Source organism: Pituophis catenifer, unplaced genomic scaffold (assembly GCF_029215685.1).
Source record: "Pituophis catenifer annectens isolate HBS135680 unplaced genomic scaffold, rPitCat1.0.hap2 SCAF_2, whole genome shotgun sequence".
NCBI lineage: Eukaryota > Metazoa > Chordata > Lepidosauria > Squamata > Colubridae > Pituophis > Pituophis catenifer.
In genome coordinates this window covers 122222765-122245545 of record NW_027256882.1, presented here as the reverse complement: position 1 = coordinate 122245545, position 22781 = coordinate 122222765, and the positions used below count along the sequence as shown (strand labels likewise).

Below are 22781 nucleotides of genomic sequence, written 5' to 3'. Positions count from 1 at the left end.
ACCAGAGCGCCAGAAAACAGGCCCCAAAACACCCCAAAAAACAGGCCGTTTTCAGGCTGTTTTTCAGGACAAAAACGCCCAGAAAATGGCTCAAAAAATGGCCTGAAAATGGCCCCAAAATGGCCAAAAAACAGGCAGCGCATGCCATCCAGCTGGTCTTCATGTTTCTGGCGCTCCGGCACACACACATGCACATGTGTCCCAGTTTGGGCACTTGGTGCCAAAAAGGTTCGCCATCACTGGCCTAGGCAATATGCACACCACTCATTATTAATCTGGAACAAGGATGGACTATAAAAAAAAATCTGACTGCATCTGGGGATGCACTCAATGGAGTTTATATTCTAATTCCTCCTATGAATGAACACTGGCCATGCTGGCTGGAGGTGATAGGTGCGGAAGCTCAGCAGTTTTCTAAAGGTGCCAGAGCTCTGTGTTAAGAGGACTAGTGCACACAGAATATGTAGCTGACCAACACTCTTCCCTGTGGTTTATAGCTGATCTCAAATACACACACACACACACTCTTATATATATGCATGTGAATTTAATATATATTTTATATTTATAGAAGCAGTATCAAGGATGTCTGTGATGAAAATGGTTCTGTCAGTGTCCTTCAAGCATTAAACACCAAACCTTACATTCATTATTGTTGGAGAGGAGAAATGCCAAGGGCACAACTTTTATAATTCTGGTTAAGCTTCCAATCTGAAAGCAATCTGCATCACCTTATTTTCCCCAAATCATCTCTTAAAATATCAAAGCAAGCAAAATGCTTGTCTGCTTTTTTGCCAAGAGCAGAGATGAGGTCAGTGAGTGCAGAAATTGTGTATAAATACTGTGGTGCAAGGATGTGTAAAATTCAGCAATGGAATTTTCTAGAGAATTCTAGCACATTCTGTTTGCCCAAGTCAGAGCTTTAGTTTAGGAAATTTAGTTTCAAATGATTATGCCCTGGATTGGCATAATCCAAAAGAAATTTGGCATGCTCCATGTTTTTCAGAATGTTCCATTTCTGAATCACTGAATTTTGATTATCTCAGTGGTGATATATTCGGATTGAAGTTGGCCTTGATTTTATAACCAAGAAGCCTGTGAAAGGAAGAGAGGATTTCAAGGTTAAATAATCCAACATGCTGTTCATAAAAGGCTATAAAATAGAACAGTGCTGGCAGATATATGTTCATTTTCTGCTGAAATATTGCTTTTTGGTTCCTAGAAATGTATGCATGGATTTTTCCAGTTGCTAAAGGAGGCCACTGCATTACTGTAACTTGGAGCTGCTCTGTAAGCCACTGAGAGCTCTCATTAATGGCAATGCATTATAATGTGCTTTCAACTGAATTAATTTCCTCAAGGTTCTCTTAGCCCCCCATTTTGGAACTTTTACTTCCCTGGCCTTGATTTACCAGAATGGTTGAACTATTACAAGCAAGACACACTGAGATTTTTCACAAGGGTTGGATCTCAGCAAAGTTAACGCATTTGTACTGTTCTTTATCTTTTTATGCTATGCAGACACAATTATACGCACATATGTTCTGATGTGTTTGCACTACTTGTGTGAATGACTGACCTGCACCAGTTCTTGTAGCTCACGTTTCACTTCCTGCAAGCCCCCAATGTCATCCCAGGAGACCTGCGGCACTTCCACTACGGTCTCCCTTAGGGCCGAAGGGTTGCTCTGGCCAAGAGCCCACTGGAAAGCAGAAAGGGCAGCATGGTTACCACAGCAGTTCGTAGGATAGCACAAAGCACTGAGATGAGTGACTGCCCCCAAGAGAGTTCATCATTTTGCTCAGCTTTCATTCCTGTAATTAAGCCTAACATTCCATGAGGTCCATTCAAAAGAACAAACCTTTCTATATTCAGGTGGCATGGATGTGCAACAGGAATACAAGGAGGTAATAGTTTCACAGTATTCATTAATATTCCCAACTTCCAGAAATGGTTAGAAAATTGTTTCCAGTGTACATAGGAATATTAATGAATACTGTGAAATTATATATATATGTTTTTCTTAATGAATACTGTGAAATTATATATATATATATGTTTTTCTTCTAGCCAGGTTTTCCCTACGTAACCAAGGTTTTTCTACGTAGGGAAAACCTGGCTAGAAGAAAAACACACATAAACCCTACGAAGAAGTAAGAAAAATAGATATATAGATATATATAAATAAAATGAAAAATAACTACCATAATTCACACGAAAAATGATGGAAATGATGAAAGTCTTAGCAATGAACAATGCAAGGAATCAGATCTAAAACAGTGATGGAGTGCACTTCTATTTTGCAGAGCACAGAAGCTCTTAAGTGACTTTGGAATAATCATAATACTAGGTGTCTCCACTAGGTCTTACCTAGGGTGCAAAGTTTTACGTTGGATTTGTAGAGGACATTAAATGAGGAGCTCTGAAATTTGTCACAAGACTTCGAATCAAATATTTGATTTTAATCTACCATTGAGGGACAATGGTCATCATCTTACATAACTTAGTGGTGTCACTTGGAGAACAGATATATAAGGAATAGTTCAAAAAATATTACCTCTTCTCCATATGATGTGAGGAGGAGAAATGGTAGCCATTTCGAATAGGAAAAAAATAGGACAGAAGATGGCCCAGGTTAAGTAGTCTAGAGCAGTGAAACTCGTGGTCTACGGGCCAGATGCATCATGTGCTGGCCACGCCGTTTAGCAAAGGGGACAAAAGTCGCGATACGTCACATGACGATGCTGAAACGATGTGAGTTTGACTCCCCTGGTCTAGAGTATCCTAGAGAGACCCAAAAGAACCAGCTCCTTTGTCTGTTGGTACACAATGTGGTAAAGCCCACAATGCTAAAGGAATCTGCTCCACTGGAGGAGCACACTACAGGAAATATCTAAGTAGGCGATTTTGCTATTGTATGCCATATATAAATGGTGCAAAATCTTAACACTGATTTGTAAGGATTGGTAGGCGTGTTGGGGTGTGGGCACGGAGTTGTATCTGAACCTGTATGAAGAATTTATTTTCCATCAGTGGTACAAACTTTAATTTCAAATTAGACCCCTGAGTATTTGTTTCAGAAAAGACCATCAAAGAAACAGATTACTCTTCCTAGTCCAAGTAGAAATCTGGACTATATGAAAAAAAATTTCAGGCATACAGTAAATATTATAAAAGAACCCCCTCAATTATTAATATATGTGTAATAAGGGGATAAGTACAAGATATTTGCATTTGGATCCAGATGGAATTTAAAAAATGAACAAGATAATTCTGCAAGAGTATGGAATATACTTGACTCAAAAGAGTTAGCCATGAATAACACATAACAACACAACGTTACTTCATGTAGTGCACAAATCACAGTGCTCATTTGTTTTGTTTTGTTTGAAAAAATTGCACACAGAATCTTTAAACAGTGAATGAATATGACCTAATTCAAGAAATTACAAACCCTATACTGTGGTGTGCACTAATGGGCCCAGTCACCAAGAAAAAATGGTAAAATGCCCTTTTGTATGGATCTGCAAAAGCTAAGTGATGCCATAGTTCCAGAAAGATATTTCCCCATACTTGGAAATGACATAAAGGACACGTTGCAGGAGGCATAGGTCCATGCATTGCAGAGAATCCTTAATTATAATATCCCTGCCAAATAGACCTTGGAAAAAGCTGCATGTTATCCTGTGTGGATTTAAAGGATGACAAAATCTGATTGTTGTCAACTATTTTTCTACAAATATAATGTTAGTCCTATAAAGTACACCAGACTCAGCAACAGATGCTGTGTGGGCCTAAAGCTACTTTTATTAGAACAGCTATAGTAACAGAATTTTGCAAGTCTGAATGTGCTTCCTCTACTCCCTCTTTTATCTTCGTATGAATTGGGGGTGGGGGTGGGGCTGTCTGAGGTGTTTTCATACACCACTTTTTTTTTTATATGAAGTCAATTCACATTTATGTGATCATTGCCTTGGTAACAAATATTTCCTCTAGTCATCAAGGCCAACCTCTCTAATCATAGCGATATTTTTTCCCCAAACTTATTTCTCAGAGCAAGATTGTACAATAAGCTAACACTTTTTTCCTACATTGGCATTTCAGACCTCCTTATGACTGTTAATTATATCCAGTCCACTGAAGTAATGTACAACTGAAATCATTTTGAACGCCTTGTTAACTTTCACCACTGCTGCAGGCAAAGGTAACCACTGAGAGCTTTGCACCTGTGTGACCTACATATGGCTCTTCTGAGACTCAGACTGGCACTATTAATCACCTGATAAATTATTAAAGAGGATAGGAGCTCCACTTTTCATTCCACTTTAAAAGAAATGTGAAGATAGAAATGGGCCAGTCTGGGAAAAGCAAACGCTGAGCCCAAAGATGTTATGAAGACCTTGGATAACTGCTGCCGTTTGGTGTGAGAACTATGGGAAGAAGGAAGTACCTCAAATTGGATGGGAAAAAAAGAACAATACAGTAGCTGCAGCCTTTGAAAGTTATACACGCCGATGAAAACCAGGTACCAAATCTTTAATAGAACTGAAGGTATCTTCGCTTCTCCTTCAGATGGGAAAATAAATATGGAATATCATGTCCACTTACGGAGACTACATCTGACTCAGCTGGCAAAAGTAACAAAAGCATTGGTTTCAAAATTATAACTAATTCAGGTCAAGTGAATCAGGAAACTTTTGAGATTTAGAGCCGAGTAATTACTGTTCAAAATCTAGACAGCATACTAAAAAGCAGAGACATCACCCTGCCAACAAAAGTGTGTAGAGTCAAGGCTATGATTTTCCCAGTTGCAATGTATGGCTGTGAAAGTTGGACCATAAGGAAGGCTGAGCACCAAAGAATTGAGGCCTTTGAACTATGGTGCTGGAGAAGACTCCTGAGAGTCCCTTGGACTGCAAGGCGATCAAACCGGTCAGTCCTAGAGGAGATCAACCCTGACTGCTCTTTAGAAGGCCAGATCCTGAAGATGAAACTCAAATACTTTGGCCACCTAATGAGAAGGAAGGATTCACTGAAGAAGAGCCTAATGCTGGGAAAGATTGAGGGCAAAAGAAGAAGGGGACGACAGAGAATGAGGTGGCTGGATGGAGTCATGAAAAAGTTGGCGTGAGCTTAAATGGACTCCGGGGGATGGTAGAGGACAGGAAGTCCTGGAGGAACGTTGTCCATTGGATTGTGATGGGTCGGACATGACTTTGCGACTAACAACAACAACAACAACAACAACAACAACAACAACAACAAATTACTATTAAAAAGTGACTCTATAGTTCTAAATATTGTTTCAAAAAGATGGGAGAAAAGATATAGTGGAAAAGTAGAGTTTTTACTATATTCTAACTTTTCTTTTTCTTCTTTCTTTTTTCCTGCACTCTTTACTCTTCTCTATTCTCTTTTCTTTCATTTAGTTTATATTAGATTTTACTATTATAATCCAAATATATAATAGAGTGTATAGCCGAAGAACCATGCACATGCCTGCTACAGATGTGACACATCAATAACCAAATTATTCCAACACAAGAATAACAAGATAACAACACACCCTACCAATTAAATCAAATCCTAAACATCTGTACTTTGAACAAACACAGTTGGAAGCTATTTAGTAATTATAAAGAACATGGTCTTTGCAAAAATCAAGATCCCATTGTGTATACTTAGAAAAATGTTGAGTCCATTTGTCTGTAATCAGTTTTTAAGTTTATGTTAAAAAGCAGAAATGTAATAAATCAGTAACACTGAAAGAAAGGGCTGGAGGAGTAAGACTGCAATCTTCTCTGTATTTGGGACAGAGTGTTCTGGGATTCCTCAGTTTTTCTGAGGAACTGGGCTCTGTTGACAGGAACTAAAAAGCAAAAGTAAATTGTTGTAGAAAAATGATGTAGCTATTGGATGCCCAGAACCAGCCTACCTGGAAATCATCCATGGTGACAGCCATAGCATTAAGGATGTCAGCATCGATTGTATCGTCCTCCAGGTCAATGACACTCATCTTCTTACGGATTGCTTGGAGTGCTGCCTCGGAACACAATGCTGCCAGATCAGCACCCACATGACCATGGGTCTCATTGGCCACCTGCAACCACAGTCCAGGTAAATCAGAACACTTAATGGGGGAAACCAATGGGAGATCCCCGCAGCCTACCTGGGTTACTCCCAGTATTTATTTGATCACATTTGTATAACTCCTAATCTCACATAGTAATTCTGGGAGGCATGCATAATAATAATCCAAGGTATAAGGTATATAAAGTATATAAAAAGGAATATAAAAGGCACCAAAACAATTAATTTAAATTAAAATAAAAACCAGATAAAAACCAATTTATAAAATGGCAGGAAAATGTTCACAGAGTGCATTCCATTAGCCATCATACAACCATCTAACAAGCTCCACTCTATCATGGGATGCTCAAGCTAGTAGACAAAACCACGTTTAAGGGCCCTCTGGAAGACCAAGAGGGTTGGTCCAACTGCATGGGGAAAGGTGTTCCAGATATTGGGAGCTTCAACCTGTGGAACCAGCTCCCAAGTATCCTGGAATTCTGCTGCTAAAAATTCAGAGGTAAAATGGCTTTTTGACTGTGGTGGTACTGCTTTATTTTAAGAGTACAGTAGAATGGGGAGAAATCACAACTGTGAAAGGCAATGATGAAGCTTATGTGAAAGTTGCAGCTGCTGTAATTAATCTGTGACTTCTCCTTAAGATACCACGTTTGAATTTCTATCTTTAAGCCTTTCCATTCTCTTCACTCTTCGTTTTTGCAAAATAATGTAAGAATATGAGAGTGATGAGGCACCTCTGATTCCCCCATCCTTCTGCAATTTTGTTTGAATGTATCTTTCTTAATTCCCATAATCCAATTTTGATTCCAGCTAACTTCTTAATGAGATACTAATTTGGCTTGTGTACCCTAATCAAGCTAATGCAATCATGGCCTTAGTCCCAGAATCCAAGACAGTTGCATGTTTAGTTTTCTAACTAATGGAAGCAATTTACGCTGGCAGTTGTTAACAATGTAGCTTTTACAATTTACTAATTGATCCCAAAATAAATGATATAAGTATGGGTGCTCAGATATGTAGACAATCTTACATGTCCATTATCAATAAACTCAGTCAAAAGAAACTGCAACGTAAGTGCCTTCTGAATAAAATTACCAAGAAAGGTTATTGCTACTAACAAGAAATCCTTAATATTTGTACAGTAGATATTTAGATATGTAGCCCCAATTCATAGAATAAGCTGGACGAAATGCAATTTTGTTTATCCTTATCCCTTAAAACAGTTTATTCTTTGTCTTTACCTTCTCCAGGTCCACATCATCAGCCAGTTTCATGTTCTTGGTATGTATCTGTAAGATTTCCAGCCTTCCCACTGAATCTGGAATTCCAATGTCAATTTCTCGATCAAAGCGCCCTGCAGAAAAGCAGTGAGTAAACAGGATTGTCCAGTCCTGAACATATACTTCGTCCACACAACTATTGTATTTTATATATATCAGGCATTAATTGGCATGCTGACTGATGAAGAGATGATGTCTGCTTGTCCCCAATACTCTCCAAAGCTCACAGAGCCTGAGAAAAATGGTATTGTTAGATAGACAAAGAGGTGGAGAGAATGCCGTCCCCAAATGCAGAAAACTTGCCTTCTTTTCATTTAATAAGTTAAGCATCAGTGACAGCCACTTTTAAGGCATGAGAGTCAACGTTTTTAGACCGAAGGCTTTTTTTTAACCTGATAGCTAAAAGTAACTTGTGATTTTGATACATGATATCATTATGAATGGCAAATAACAGGAATGTCAAACTCATGTCGCCACAGCAACATCACGTGACGCATTTCAACTGTTTCCCCCCTTTGATAAACTGGGCGTGGGCGTGGCCAGCGTGTGGCACATCCGGCCCGTGGGCTGCAAGTTTGCCAGCCCTGGCATATAAGATCAGATCTCAGACAAGAGAAAGGCAGGGGTAGAAAGAGAAAAATGTGGGCAGATTCTTACCAAATCGACGCAAAGCAGGATCAATACTGTTTGGTCGGTTAGTGGCGGCCATAACTATGACATGAGAGCGTTGCTTCAGGCCATCCATGAGGGTCAGGAGTTGGGAAACAATCCGGCGTTCCACTTCCCCATGTGTCTGAAATGGGAGTGCAAAGAAGAACCATAGAGTCATAGAAGAAAAGAAGATGCTGAAATATCAGTAACAGTGCCATCCTAGAGAAACCAACAAACCTTCCTAGATTTCAGAGTGTGAGCACAGCACCTCCTAGTGGAAGAACTGCATGAGACTGTTACTGGAGGCAAAAAAGGAAAGTGGCTTGGAAAGTATGAGATGCATTATTTGCAGTATTGCCTTATTTGGATAGTGGATTTAAACAAGTTCAACTCCCTGCTCAGCCAAGAAACTCATTGGATGACCTTGGGCCATCACTGTCTCCCAAAACAACTAATTATAATCAGAGAATTGTGAAAATAAAACATGGGGGCAGAAAACCATGTATAAACACCTCCTGAACAAGAAAGATACCATCTATTACAAATATTCATTCATTCATTTATAAATCAAGGTAATATTTTGTTTAACAACACCTTGTCCACTGACCACAAATTCCAGTAAGTGTCTTGCTAGCTTTTCTATGAGTTTAGATGGCATGAGACTAAGGCAGCACTTATTCTTAACACTTAGCAGGGTAAAGATTTCTACTACTCCAGCCCTGCATTATTAACCTCTTCATCCTGGCATGAATTTTATTTCATATTGCCCTCTTCTCTTCTATGCTCTCTAACTTTATTGTGTGCCTGCCTGCCTTTTCACATAACTCACCAAGGAAAAAGATGCATTATTTCTCAGAAACCTGGATCTACACATTAGTGCTGAGGAAAGAGATCAGGGCTTTGTACAAATTAATGTTTCACCCATTGATGAAATCTTATCATCTTTGAGGCCACTCTTTGTATTGAAACACCTCTACCAACATCTGAGGTGGGGGCAACTGAATGGAGTTGCCACCACCTCAGTCGCAGAGACCATGAAAGTTTCTTTGAGTTTCTTTCCACTTTGCTTTCAAGAAACCATCCCTTACCTTCTCCCTCTTGGGAGCAATAGCATCTAGTTCATCAATAAAGATAATAGCTGGAGCATTCTTCTCAGCCTCTTCAAAGGCTTTGCGTAAGTTGCTCTCAGATTCCCCAGCCAGCTTGCTCATGATCTCTGGGCCTGAAGAAGCAAGACAGAATATTTATTTTATTTATTTATTTTATTTTATTTATATACCGCCCTTCTCCCGAAGGACTCAGGGTGGTGAACAGCCATAATAAAACAGTGTACAAAATAGAATTTAAAAGCAGATTAAAATAATTAAATCATAGGCCGAATTTAAAACTCTCATTTAAAACCAATTTTAAAACCCCATTAAAACCAAATTAAAACCATTTATCCCATCAGAGCGGCTTGCTGGAATAACAGGGTCTTCACTGCACAACGGAAGGCGCGGAGGTCGGGGATCCTTTGTATGTCCGGGGGCAATTCATTCCAGAGGGCAGGGGCCCCCACAGAGAAGGCTCTCCCCCTGGGGATCGCCAGTCTACATTGTTTGGCTGACGGCACCCTGAGGAGGCCCTCTCTGTGTGAGCGTACCGGTCGGTGGGAGGCAATCGGTGGCAGAATGAGGTCTTGTAGATAGCCAGATCCTAAGCCAGGTTCTAAGCCTAAGCAATATGAACAAAAGGACTCCAGGACTCTTTAACAAACCTCAGGGTTTGGAAAAGGGGACTATTTTTAGGATTGCCACTTCTGCTGTTTCGCGTTTGGTCATTGCCCAGAGTTGTAAACTTCATTGCACTGGTTCCCATTAATTTGTTATGCCACTCTATGCAATATACGTCAATTCCTTTACAATCATCATGTAGAAATGTGGCAGCTAGGAGAATATGGATGTCCCGGATAGTTGTTTTTTTCTATGACACTCGCATAGAAAGATTCACACCGTGCCGTGTTTCTTACCATTGATAAGGAAAAAAAATGCTCCAGTTTCATTTGCAACTGCCCGAGCTACAAGTGTTTTCCCAGTTCCAGGGGGGCCATAAAGAAGAATCCCTCTTGGAGGCTGAGGAAGGAAGGGAGAAAGCAGAGGAATCACATCAAATGAATGTGTAGTAAGTACCGTATTTTTCAGAGTATATGATACACCTTTCCCCCCCCCAAAAAAGAGGGTGAAAATCTGGGTGCGTCTTATACTCCGAATGCAGCCCCACCCAGCCTCTCAAACAGAGGTTTCAGAGGCTGAAAAAAGCCTCTGAAACTGAAACGGAGCTTCAGAAAAAAAAAAGCCTTTGAAATTGAGCTTCAGGATAAAAAGCCTCTGAAAGGGAACTTCAGGAAAAAACCCTTCGAAACAGAGCTTCAGAAAAAAAGCCCCCGAAACAGCAGGAAAAAAAAGCCTCTGAAACAAAGGTTTCAGAGGCTGAAAAAAAAGCAAGGTGCAAAGCTCACAAACAACAAACCTGTTGCTAAAATTCACCTCTGGGAACAGCTGATTGGGGGTACTCCAGGAGGTGATCCATCCGCCAATCACCTTTTTTCTTATTTTCCTCCCCAAAAACTAAGCTGCATCTTATACTCCAGTGCGTCTTATAGTCCAAAAATACGGTAATTGGCTCAACTGGCAGTGATACAATCAACAAAGATATTCAGGGCAATAAATTAGGTGAAGATATAGTAAAAGCCCCTAGCATGCTCTTATTCTTTTGGCAATAAAAGTTTACATTACAAAGCCTAGCCTGCTTGGAAAGATGGAGAGATTGTGATCAATAGAAACTGAAACAGAATGTCCATCTGCCCATGATAGACTATTATGGCATATTGTAAAGCTAAGAAGGATGGCGAACAATAATGTGGAAATTATGGTAATCCTAGCCCTCCATTGTGGTACCTTCACTCCAATCGCTTTGAAGAGTGCTGGGTGTCTCAATGGCAGTTCTACCATCTCTTTGATCTGAGCCAACTGTTTACGGCAGCCCCCGATGTCATCATAGCCAACATCATTGAGGCTCTCCTCTTCATCCTAACAAAAGGCACACAGAAAACACACCACAAGATCATCGCAAAGAATCACGCTCTCTCTTCCCAGCCAGGACAACAATATACTGTAATTGTTGAATTAGAGACTCATATCTTAAGTCTGTATGTTTCTCAGCAATAACATTTGGAATAACCGCAGAACTTGCTCTTAAAATGTTACCCCTGTTGTCAGCCCTTCAAGATAGTCCAGCCCTTCAAGATAGTCCAGACCACAAACCATAAATACTAATACTACCCTTTTTGTTACAGGAACAATGTTTTTATGTTTTTAATTGTATACCACCCAGAGTCACTTTGAGAATGAGATGGGTGGTCTCTAAATTTGATAAATAAACAAAACAGAATCTTGCAAGTCTGAAAGCACTTCTCTCCTTCTTCGTTTTTACTTTTTAGAAAATTAGAGTATTCCTTCTGAGATGGTTCCCATGTCCCTTTCCCTTCTGTGAGATAAAATACCTTCTACATGACAGTGGTCTAAGTCAGCGGTCACCAACTGGTGGTCCATGGACCGCTGGTGGTCCACGAGAAAATCTTGATGGTCCGCAGAAAAATTATTTGCATTTTTTATATTGCACTAAATCAGGGGTTCTCAAACTACGGTCCCTGGGCTGAATACATGCAATAAACATTTGTGTTGCTGCAGAGAGTCTCCAACTTTGGGGTCTTCTTGTGTGGGTTGGAGGGGAAAAGAAATTCTGACTTGAGGTCTGCTTCAGCCTCCTGGTGTGGGGCTTTGGGCGAAGGCTAGAGGGAAGTGCTGCTGGTGGCGAAGAACTGGAAGGCCTTGTTCCAGTGGGACTGCATCATGGCCTGAACTGGCTAACCATCTCAGCCTGCTGAGCCTCCAGGCACCTGTACCTGGCCTTGCACTCCCGCAGGTCTTCCCTCTGCTTGGAAAGCCTACGCTCATAGTCCCCAGTGAGGTCCTTCTGCTGAGCCTCATTCAGATCCAATTTGGTGAGTGAGCCAGCTTTTTTGCCAATTCTTTCTCAAGGTGGCTGCTGAGCTCCAACAACTGCTTCCTGTTGGGCCCTAAGGAGCCCAGGTGGGGAGGCGAGTGAGTGGCTGGGTGGGGAGGGGCAAGCAGAGGCTGGCAAGGCGCCCCTCAATGTGAGTGACATTGAGTTGACCACACCCAGCCAGTCACATGACCACCTAGCCACGCTCACCCAGCCAGTCATTAGGCAGATTACATTAGTGGTCCATGGGTTTTAAAATTATGGATTTAGTGGTCCCTGAGGTCCAAAACGTTGGTGACCCTTGGTCTAAGTTGTGGCTTCTCACAGACCACGACACTTCTGCACTACTCCCATTGGAAACTGTTGAAGAGCCTCTAATGACTAGCATCAAGTTCTGGCTACTGGGTTCCCATTCTTGAGATGGATCTCATTAACTCTCCCACATACCTCTCGTTTGATGGGCTCCCCCTCACAATGGATAATTGTGTCAGGAGCAACAATGCAGTGGGGACTGGGATCTACTTCCACCACCTTAAATTCCACAGCCCTCATTCCACCACGTACAAGGAAGATATCACCTAGACAGAGCAGAGGAATTGCACTGTTAGCTCAATTCATTATCTTTCTCAGAACTGAACCACGAAATCAAAGTGATGTCCCATGATAAGGATTAGGATATGGCAATATGGGTGAAACAAAAAAGGTAAATTTTTAGCTAGTGAAGGCACTGCAAAAGTAGGTCGAGCTGCAAAACCTAATTCATGTTCCCAGTTCCTATTGGTTGTAGGAAAAACACTTGCTCTGGTGAGGCCCACCTGACAGCCTTTATTCCCCCATAATTCTAGAAAATGAAAAAAATCTTATCCACCAAACTTTTAACTTTAACTGGACTGATTTTAATTTTACCTTATTTTAACTACACTACATTGTTTTTATTTTTGTTCTACAATCTGTATTTTGGTTGCTGAAAATTGCCTTGAATGTTGTATGGAGAGAAAAGTGGGATATAAATGTAACCAATAAATAAGAGACTAAAGCAGTACAAGCTGCTGAAGGCTGATGGTACTGAAAAGGGGACAATTCCAGCCTCTTGGCACTGTCCAGTGTTGTAAAGAGCAGCTATGAGGGAAGCAGCTCTTGCACCATTTTCATTATTATGGCCTATGACCTAAGCCCTTAATACTGTGTGAGATGGAGGAAGACGCCTAAGGCAAAGAGAGTTATAAAGACAGTGTTGACTCCAGCTATAGGAATTGGCAGTACTTGAGCATTAAAAACAACTTGTGGCAAAAAAAAAAACTAGTACTGACTTGGGTGGATGAGTGGTATAGTGCTTAAGGCATCAGCTTAGAAACTGGGAGATCATGAGTCCTAGTCCTGCCTTAGGAACAAAGCCAACTGGATGACCTTGCACCTGTTACTCTCGCTTAGCCCTAGGAAGAAGACAATGGCAAACCGCTTCCAAAAATGTTGCCACAAAAACTGCAGGGACTTATCCAGGCAGTTGCCAGGAATCAACACTGACTCAAAGGCACCAACAACAAAGAAACAAAATTTTGGGTGAATCTTGGTAGCTTGTGAGCTAAAGCATTCATCCCATCAAACCAGCAGCAGTTAATAAAGAGGTGCCTATAAAACTGCTTTCTTTTTCTCTATCTCAAAAGTCTCTCACCGGCTCTGCTTCTCTTTATCCTGTCCTGAGGGACAGGTCTAGTGAAATGACATATAAACAATGACTACTTGGTGCTTTTGACTTCTGTTTTGCCAGCCCGATTGATTTCAGGCCAATCCAATAGTTAAGAGGCCACTGAGAAAATGGCTCCAATTCTTCATCAGTAAAGAGGCAGACTGCTCAAGTGAAACAGAGAAATGTTATTCTACTCTGCCAGTCCAGCTGGCTTGCTTGTAGCAAGGGGAAAATGGCAGGCAAGTGAGTCTGGCAGAAGGGGGACAGCGTAGTGGGAGTGCAATTGCTGGCGCAATTGTTTTCTAAGTGATTCTGTCCATTCTCACCTTTATGTACAGGACGATAGGCTTCCAGAAAGTATGGTTTGAGGTAAACTTCAAAGAGGTTCCCAGTCAACCCTGCAATAGTGTCATCGATGGGGAGTACATGAATCCTCTTTCCATACTTCACATCCGGACAGGCCTGTACACTAGAAATAGAAAGACTCAAATGGCCTCATCTGAGGTCAGCATTGTGCTACACACATCCACTGCTTACACATAATCCCCCAATGTTCATCTATGGAGGCTTCCACGATGGATGATACTGAAACAAGGATTGGATAGGGCCAGAGCATCTAGACATCTATTTTCTCTCCTGCATCATTCTCTCCCCTCCTCTCCCTAAACAGCCCCATTTCTCTACTCTGCAGCAAGCTGCAGATAGGAAAAAGGGAACCCTTATCCGAGATCTCAGTTGACCTCTCACTCAAGGCCTCTGAAGTAAAGCCAAGGCATCTTTACAGCTCTAGGACTGTAGGCTGCCCACCACTGCTTTACAGATATCCTGGATCTATAGCAGGAGTAAATGCTATTGGTTTGGCCAGTTCGCCTGAACCAGGAGTAAAAAATGTAAAAAAAAAAGTTCCGACAAACAGCTGAGTGACGCGTGATCATTGGAACTTTTTTTAAAAAAGTTTATTAGCATTTTTTTACTACCAGTTCGGACGAATAGGTAGTAAAAAATGCTTTTAAAAAGTAAGAAAAAAGGCTCCGACGATCACAGTTGTGCCGCGCGATTGCCGGAGCCTTTTTTTTACTTTTTTAAAGCATTTTTTTACTACTTATTTGCCCGAGCTGGTAGTAAAAAAATGCTTTTAAAAGGTAAAAAAAAAAGGTTCCAATGATCGCACAGCAAAGCTGTGATCATCGGAGCCTTTTTTTTTTTTTTACTTTTTTAAAGCATTTTTTACTACCTATTTGCCTGAGCCGGTAGTAAAAATGCTTTTAAAAAGTTTTTAAAAAGTTTCCCACGCGCGCCACAGCTGATCACCCCCCCGCACTCTTCTACTTACCTTCCCAAGCCTCCTTTTGGTGTGCACTGTGCATGCGCAGTGCACGTTTAGCACATGGTGCGCATGCGCGGCCAGCGAACCAGTAGTAAACCGGTTCAGATTTCACCATTGATCTGTAGGGCAGGTCACCATAGCGCTTATTCAGTTCTAGTGTCAAATTTAATATCCCAAAGTGCTATTTGGACAACTTCTAAAAATATTTTATCTATATAGTATTGCTTTTCCTTCAAGAGCTCCAGGTAGCACAGATGAACATGTCTCCTCATCCTGTTTTTCCATTCGATAATTTTATGAGATATGCTAAACTAAGATAGTGACCTTGCTAAAGTTACTCAAAAGCTATGATTAAGAGACTTGAACCTGAGTCTCCCTAATCCTGGCCAACATTCTTTTTTTTTTAACAGTTTATTTATATATTTTCATATTACATACATAAGTGCTTAGTGAACAGCGTATTGTCTGTATATTTTTATACAATAATACTCTTTCCACTCCTAATTTCTACTCTACTCCCAACTATTTATAAAACAAGTCCCATGTTCGAAAATACTCTGTATCTTCTTTTTCTTTTAATGTCAATCTATCCATTTCTGCACAATCTAAAAAATTTTTAATTACATCTTTTGTGGGTTTCCTGGTCCAACATTCTAACCACTTCACCACATCTACATAGAGAAATTATTGTTAAGGCTGTTTCCTTCTAAACTGTTGAAATCCCCCTATTTAGGCCTACATTTTGTTTTGATGCCTCCTCATTTTAGCTTTCTCTTTTGCCAACAGCCTTTCCTTTTCCTCCCTTATTCTATTTTGGGATGCCCTCACCTGACCACATCTCCAAGGCGCACACGGAGGTTGTTACGGGTGACGCGGTTCATTCGAATCTTCTCATTCTGGCAGGTGTCATCAGTAAGAACAATGCATACTGTCTCCCTGCGTTTCTTTCCCTTCATTAGCACCGTGTCTCCACGGAACAAGTGCAGTTCTTCCATTTTGGCCTGAGGAGAACCAAAATACGTTTAGTTTTGACCCTCAAGCACATCTGTTCTACAAAGAAGACTACAACATGCTCATTTTGTATAAGCACTGGGCAAATCATTACTTGTGGACAAAATCAAACTGAGATTTGTTAGTTCAGAACACATAGTTGCCATCACCCCAAATCCTACACACATAGGCTATATATATGTAGCCAGAATGCACTGGAGATTATAGGTGGTATTCAGCAGGTTCTGACCAATTCTGGAGAACTGGAAGCGGAAATTTTGAGTAGTTTACCAAAGAACTGGTAAATACCACCTCTGACTGACCCCACCCCCATCTATTCTCTGCCTCCCGAGTTCCAGCTGATCGGGAGGGAATGGAGATTTTACAGTATCCTTCCCCTGCCATGCCCACCAAGCCATGCCCACCAAGTCATGCCCATAAAACAGGTAGTAAACAAATTTTTGAATCCCACCACTGCTGGAGATGAAGTTGTACCTGTTGCAGGCTCTTTGTGAAATCAGGTTGCTTCAAAGGCTTCCATTGAAGCCTTTCTGCCCAGAGATATTGCATTATGTGCTCTCAAAGTTAAAAGAAAAACTTCCCGGGGAAGTGGGCTGTTGTTAGTGCAGAGGAGCAAAGGGGGCTGTTCCTGAGACATTATGTACAAATATTAAGAGCACTGATTACAGCAGATGAGGAACTCTCTCTCTTTGTCTATTTTCCTCATTGTTACTTAGCATTATGAGCTGTATATGGAAATGGTAGGAGGATGAAAAATAGATGTTCGCTTGGAAAAAAAAAGTAGTGACAGGCAATTGGATATCTGGTGGAAGGCTGCAACCTGGCAGATGCAGGAAAAGGAAACCTGGCTGGCTTCCCTTCTTTAGAGACTGCAGTCTAACCAAAGATGTCTGGATGTCAGAGATGGTAGAAAGCCTCATCCAGAAAGTCATCCTTTTTAATACTAGGTATGCTATTGGAAAAAAAAGCCTAGTATCCAAGATTTTGTATTAACCTGTATGTATTTTACAGACTTGCATGACAGAAGGAGGCTGTGTCTATTGGGATACTCAATATTGTAATAGACTAGGGTTGGGAAATAGAGAACCATGTGGCTGAATCCATAGAAATTCCATCTCTCTGAGCAGGCCTTCTACCAGATAATCTGTTAATTTTGATTGTCGGCTGCTATGTTTGGATGGCCAAGATAACATAAGTATGCTGTTAATATATTGTCTGCCCTATAGTCTTTTTCCCTGAGTTAACCAAGGAAGCAGCTGACTTGGTGCTGGACTAGACCCAACTTCTTGTTATAGGGATTTAAATCATGCTAAGGTTGCCAAACCAGGAATGGCTCAGGATTTCATGTCCACAGTTCATTTATCAGGTTTTTTTTTACTAAGAACTCAGCATGTTGAATCAGAGAGGCAGAGGTCTGGAACGCAATTGGAGGAAGTCTTATGACAAACTGGGGTTCTCTTTCAGGTTGATTTGAAATCTTACTCTGTGGCATTAGGTTTAGCAAAGTCGTCTCCGCACAGGACAAGACAGCAAAGCTTTTCTGTACTGACTGGCATCCTCTCCATCAAGATGTGAATGGAAGATAGCCAAAACTGACAGAGACACATTTCAGCAGTTTTTACTGTTCTTCACAGATTCACTTCCATTTTGACCTCATGAGGACAAGTCCTAAGGATAAGCACTCATAGCTATATAAGATTTTTTTTTAGCAAGCAGACGGTATGGAGAGCTGACTTTTGCTCAATTCTTTCCCCTCCTAGTTGAAAATCAGCCAGTCAATGCCTCCTTAAGCACAGATTGTTTCTGGGAATCAGGACGTGGCACCTCAGCAGCTACTAGTCCAAGTTATAGGAATCGTTAAAATTGTTCTGAAATATTTGTTCTGAGTACAGGTAGTTCTTGATCTATGACCACAATTGGAACCAGAATATCTGTTGCTAAGCAATGTGGTTGTTAAATGAGTCAGTTTTACAATCTTTTTTCATTGCAGCTTATCCCATTGACTTTGCTTGAAGGTTCAAATGGTGATTACATGACCCCAGGATGCAGTTAATATATGTCAGTTGCCAACCACACAAATTTTGATCATGTGACTGCAGGGATGCTATGACAGTTGTAAGTGAAAGGACTGGTTGTAACTCAGTTTTTTCAGTGCTGTTGTTTTGTGCTGGACAGAAACAGGGATGGCAACAGTAATGATGTCTGTGATAGTAGTCTCAGACAAGCAAAAATAACTTTTGTTAAACTAAAAAAGAAAAAAATAGGAAAAGCAAAACAGGTCTGAGTCTGTCTGAGAATTCGCCTCTAAAAGTCATGAAATACTGACTTCAGGATGTGTGTGCACGTATGTGCATACACGAAGAAAACAGCAATGGGTGATAAACTAACTTGCTTAAAATTCTAGCAAGTGATATTACATATATGAGAGGGCCAGTTAAGATTAATCTAACCACAACCAACCCAGTGCTTGTGGTTAGATTAATTATATGGAAAAATATAAAGTTTAAAGTTAAGTATCTTGTGGATTGCTTTATGATGTACCCATTGAGTAGAATATTTGAGGTCAACTATAAATCAGATATCCCCATCCTCTCATTCTCCTGATGTATTGGGACAGCAACTTCCCAAATTCCCAATTATCTTGACCAAAGGTCAAGATTTCTGGGAAAGAGCTGACTTAATACATTTTTCAGGCAACAGACTGGGAAGACTGGCGTAGAAAGATTGTGGAAACTGGGATGTAGGATAAAGATTGGTCAGAAGAAAATGGAACAATGGGCTTAAATTTACCTGGGACAGACTCAAAATACTGTTGTCTTCATTGGCTGCTTCATCTACAATGAGGCGATTAGGACGATGCTTTTGGCGCAGGATGGCTGTGGAGTAATCCTCTCCCTTGGGGCTGCAGAAGAGAATGTATATGATTTAGATGCACCAAGATGGGATGTTATGGTGGAGAAAAGATTCTGAGAAGGACTACAATATGCAGGCTATATTCACATACCATGCCGAACCACAAACTGGCCACATTTTAACTCAGCATATTGTTCAAATTAACTGACTGACTGACTGATTGAAGCCAGTGTAGTTAGTTTATGGTTCAGTGTTATATAAATCTATACACTTGGGTTAAGTACATCATATTTAACTTAATCATAAGCTAATCACCTAGATTGGGTTTACATGACATGCTAGGTTAAACTGTGGTTGGGTAGCATATGGTTCAAGAAGTTGTGTGAACAAAGCCATGGGTTTTTAAGTACAAAAATATTCAAGCCAGAGATACTCAGATCACAGAAATATATGATTACAAATAATAAGGGAATATGAGATATAATGAAGGAGTCCCCAACCCGCAGGCCGCAGCCCACCACTGGGCCATGAGTTGTTCGGAATTAGACCACAGCAGCAGCGGGCAATTGCATCACCCATCCCCACTTGTGCAAACAGTGGGCGAGCGCATGCACGCACACTCACAAGGAAGCATTCCCTCTCCACCACCACCCCCAAATCCGGAAAGTTGGAAAGGTTGGGGAACTCTGATGTAATGTATTATTGAAGATCATTATTTATCATCATTAATATCATCACCATATCAATATTCTACATACTAATAACATTCTTCCATTGTCTGCTTGTAACTTTCAATTAGGTGAAACAGTGCATTATAGGCAATAATGTTTTCCTCATTGTACCTCAAATGGGCTGATTTATAGAATGTGTCCAGTATCTGAGACCCATTACTTCCATGGGACTGAAATTTAAAGGATCTTCAGAACAGTTGTATTGACAAACTTGTGGCTGCTACAGTGCCCTTGCTGTAGCCGCAGTCATGTGATTGTGATTTCCAATGCTCCCTGCCAGCTTCCCATAAGCAAAATCAATGGGGAAACCGGCAGGAAGTCAGAAGTTGCTCCCACTGGGTTTTTTGTTTTTTGTTTTTTTTTTGCCTACCCATGGTCATGTTGTTTATCTGTTTAGGTAAGGAAATATATCTGAAATGATGACCCAATAGGTCATTTGTTGTCTGATTATTCATTACATTTCTATCCCATCTTTCATTGCAGAATTCAGGCTGACATGTACAGACCTTATATTTCCCCCCCCCCCCCACATTACAGTGAGGAAGGCTAACTAAGGGAGTGTGACAGGCCTAGAATCAACCTGGGAGTTTTGATGATGACAGAAAATAGATTTCAGTTTGAATCTCCAAAGCTACACTACATTAACTACTTTACCACTTCAATATTTTTTCAAGATAAGATTTACAGCAGTGCATTAAACAACAAATCTCAACAATATTTACTGTGATTATTTTTTCACAACCGACTTTGTTAGAAACTTGGATGAGGAACAGTTATGAATTATTACTTTACCTAAGAAATAAATGTAGCTCAAAATTCAAATGATGCGTGCTTATAAGAGAATTCTCCCCTCTCCAAACCTTACCCTGAAGTGTCCATGTTTTAAATATTGCAGCCTTTATGCTAGAGATGACTTTGTTAACCACAATGTACCTGAGTTAATGTATTGCGCTAAGCCAGAATTTTTCACTGCAGTTTGTTGACTAAGTCACAGTTTAGTTCTCATAACACTAATTCATCACAGGTGGGTTTATACAATTATTAAAATAAATAAATAGATAACGGGCTTGGTAGCTCAGCAGACTAAAAGCATTGTGATTAGCACCAGCTGTTTGCAATTACTGTAAGTTCGAATCTCACCAGGCTCAATGTTGACTCAGCCTTCCATCCTTTCTAAGGTAGGTTAAATGAGGACCCAGTTTGTGGGGGCAATAAGCTGACTTTGTATAAATATACAATGCTTAACGCATTGTAAGCCGCCCTGAGTCTCCGGAGAAGGGTGGCATATAAATCAAATTAAAATAAATTAAAATAAATTAAAATAAATTAAAATATAAAATAAAATAAAATAAAATAAAATAAAATAAAATAAAATAAAATAAAATAAAATAAAATAAAATAAAATATATGATGGTATAGCACAATATGTGAATCCAAATAATGAAAGTTGCTGCTGGAATGATGATTTAAAGGCTAGAAAAATTAGTTATCTCCCCGACAATGCTACAATAAAGAAAAATACTGGATCCAGTACAAGAGTTACAAAAACTAAACACTTAACTGCTGAGTGGTTTGACAGCTTAAATACTAGTTAGCTAGCAGAAAGAATAGGCTATTTCGAATAGAGATCTCTACCTTACCAGTCAAAATGTTTTGTACAACTATCCTTTCCAAATGTAAGGGATGCTTGTTTCTTTGTTGTTAGGAAAGAAAGAGGAAGTAAGGAAACAAGGGGTAAGAATAAGAGGACATTTCTGGACCCCTCTAATAATCCACAGCTAACAACTACACAAAACAAACCACCTTTTGAAACAACCATAGATTTGCTTCTCATGGCAAATTTCCAGAAGTAGCCACCACGATCTGATGGAAGCAACAGCTTAATGGCAAATATTTATTTTAGCACTTATGGACAAAAGTCCATTCTGTGATACTGAGACAAAGTGGGCTTTCATTCTTGAAAACGTAGGTGCAATAAAAGTGTCTTCGCAAAAGTTGAGGGAAGAATAACCTCAATGCTTTGTGAAGAAGAAAAAAGAAGGGGGTGGGTCCTGTGACTTTAAAGTCTCAAGTCCAAGACGCATTCCTGCACCTATAAATAACCGGGCCGTGTTGACCCTCCTCCGTGCTCCTGTTGTGTGATCATTCTCGGATATAAACGTCAGCTGCCCCCTGCTTGGGTTTCCCCAAACAACTAAGGGAGGAAGCGCGACAGAAGAGAAGGCCCAACACAACCTGCTTAGAAAAACCTCCTACTCATCCTGAGAATCAAGGGGTCAAGACAGCTTGTATTGCATTCGCTCAAGCCTATAGAAGCTGCCCTATAGCCCAGCCAAGTTGAGCAAAGCTGCTAACCCTCAACTTGGGGAAAGTTTCCAGGATCCTGTCAAAACTTTTCTGGGCTGAATCGAGTAAGTCAGGTCAGGCCCAAATCGAGCTTTCCCTAATCTCTTCTCGACTTCCCCCCCCCTGCCACCCCCGGTAACTGTTTCCAAAGCTAAAGCGACGCAGAGGAGATGGGTTTGGAAAGTGATCCCTACTACAAACTATCGGCGCCGGGTCCCCGAACGCCCCTTCCCCTCGCTGCCTTCCACGCGTTAAGAAGCAAAGGGAGGGTGGAAAAGGCGAAGGCGGCGACTCCCGCGCCAGATGACTTACTCCCCTCCCGTGGCAGGCATGTCGGCTGCTCCTTGTCACGTCTGGGCCGCTGATTCCTGTTTTCTTTCCCGCTCGGGCACCTAGGACACACGGCCGTGCCCTGCTCGGTCTCTCTCCTTGCTCACAGCGGCTGGAAAATAGGTCTGCTCCCACCCGCCCCTCTCTCGGCCTATTGGCCCGCCCTCTTTCGCCACAGCCGTGCCAACCTCTTTCCCAGGCAGGCTGACGATTGCTGGGTAAGTGGAGGTGGGGGGGGGGGGGAGAGAAGATTCACTATCTCAACCCGATCGACTGCAGGCGCGATCCTCCAGCCAGCCCCAGAATGCCCGTGACAAAGCCGATCTATTTATGAATGGATCTCCGCCCTTCTACCATACTCTGAAATGGTGAATGGAGAAACGGAGGGCGCATTCCAAATTATTGCCGGCCACGCAGTGACATTTCTTGCA

At 41.0% G+C, this 22781-nt stretch overlaps 1 protein-coding gene across 1 annotated transcript in view; it reads right to left on the bottom strand.

Annotated features, from left to right (window-relative positions):
• The window catches only part of LOC139312540 (transitional endoplasmic reticulum ATPase-like), a 28645-nt gene extending 6161 nt beyond the window's left edge, over positions 1–22484 (bottom strand). The window contains exons 1-12 of the mRNA XM_070937411.1: positions 22333–22484; positions 18881–18992; positions 15908–16080; positions 14079–14221; positions 12513–12643; positions 10958–11089; positions 10030–10132; positions 9110–9243; positions 8028–8163; positions 7332–7444; positions 5936–6100; positions 1580–1702 (exon numbers count right to left, since the gene is read on the bottom strand). Coding sequence (XP_070793512.1) covers positions 1580–1702; positions 5936–6100; positions 7332–7444; positions 8028–8163; positions 9110–9243; positions 10030–10132; positions 10958–11089; positions 12513–12643; positions 14079–14221; positions 15908–16080; positions 18881–18992; positions 22333–22352 — 1485 coding nt within the window. The 5' untranslated portion in view covers positions 22353–22484. The remainder of the gene's footprint in view (positions 1–1579; positions 1703–5935; positions 6101–7331; positions 7445–8027; positions 8164–9109; positions 9244–10029; positions 10133–10957; positions 11090–12512; positions 12644–14078; positions 14222–15907; positions 16081–18880; positions 18993–22332) is intronic.
• Positions 22485–22781: the final 297 nt, after the last annotated feature.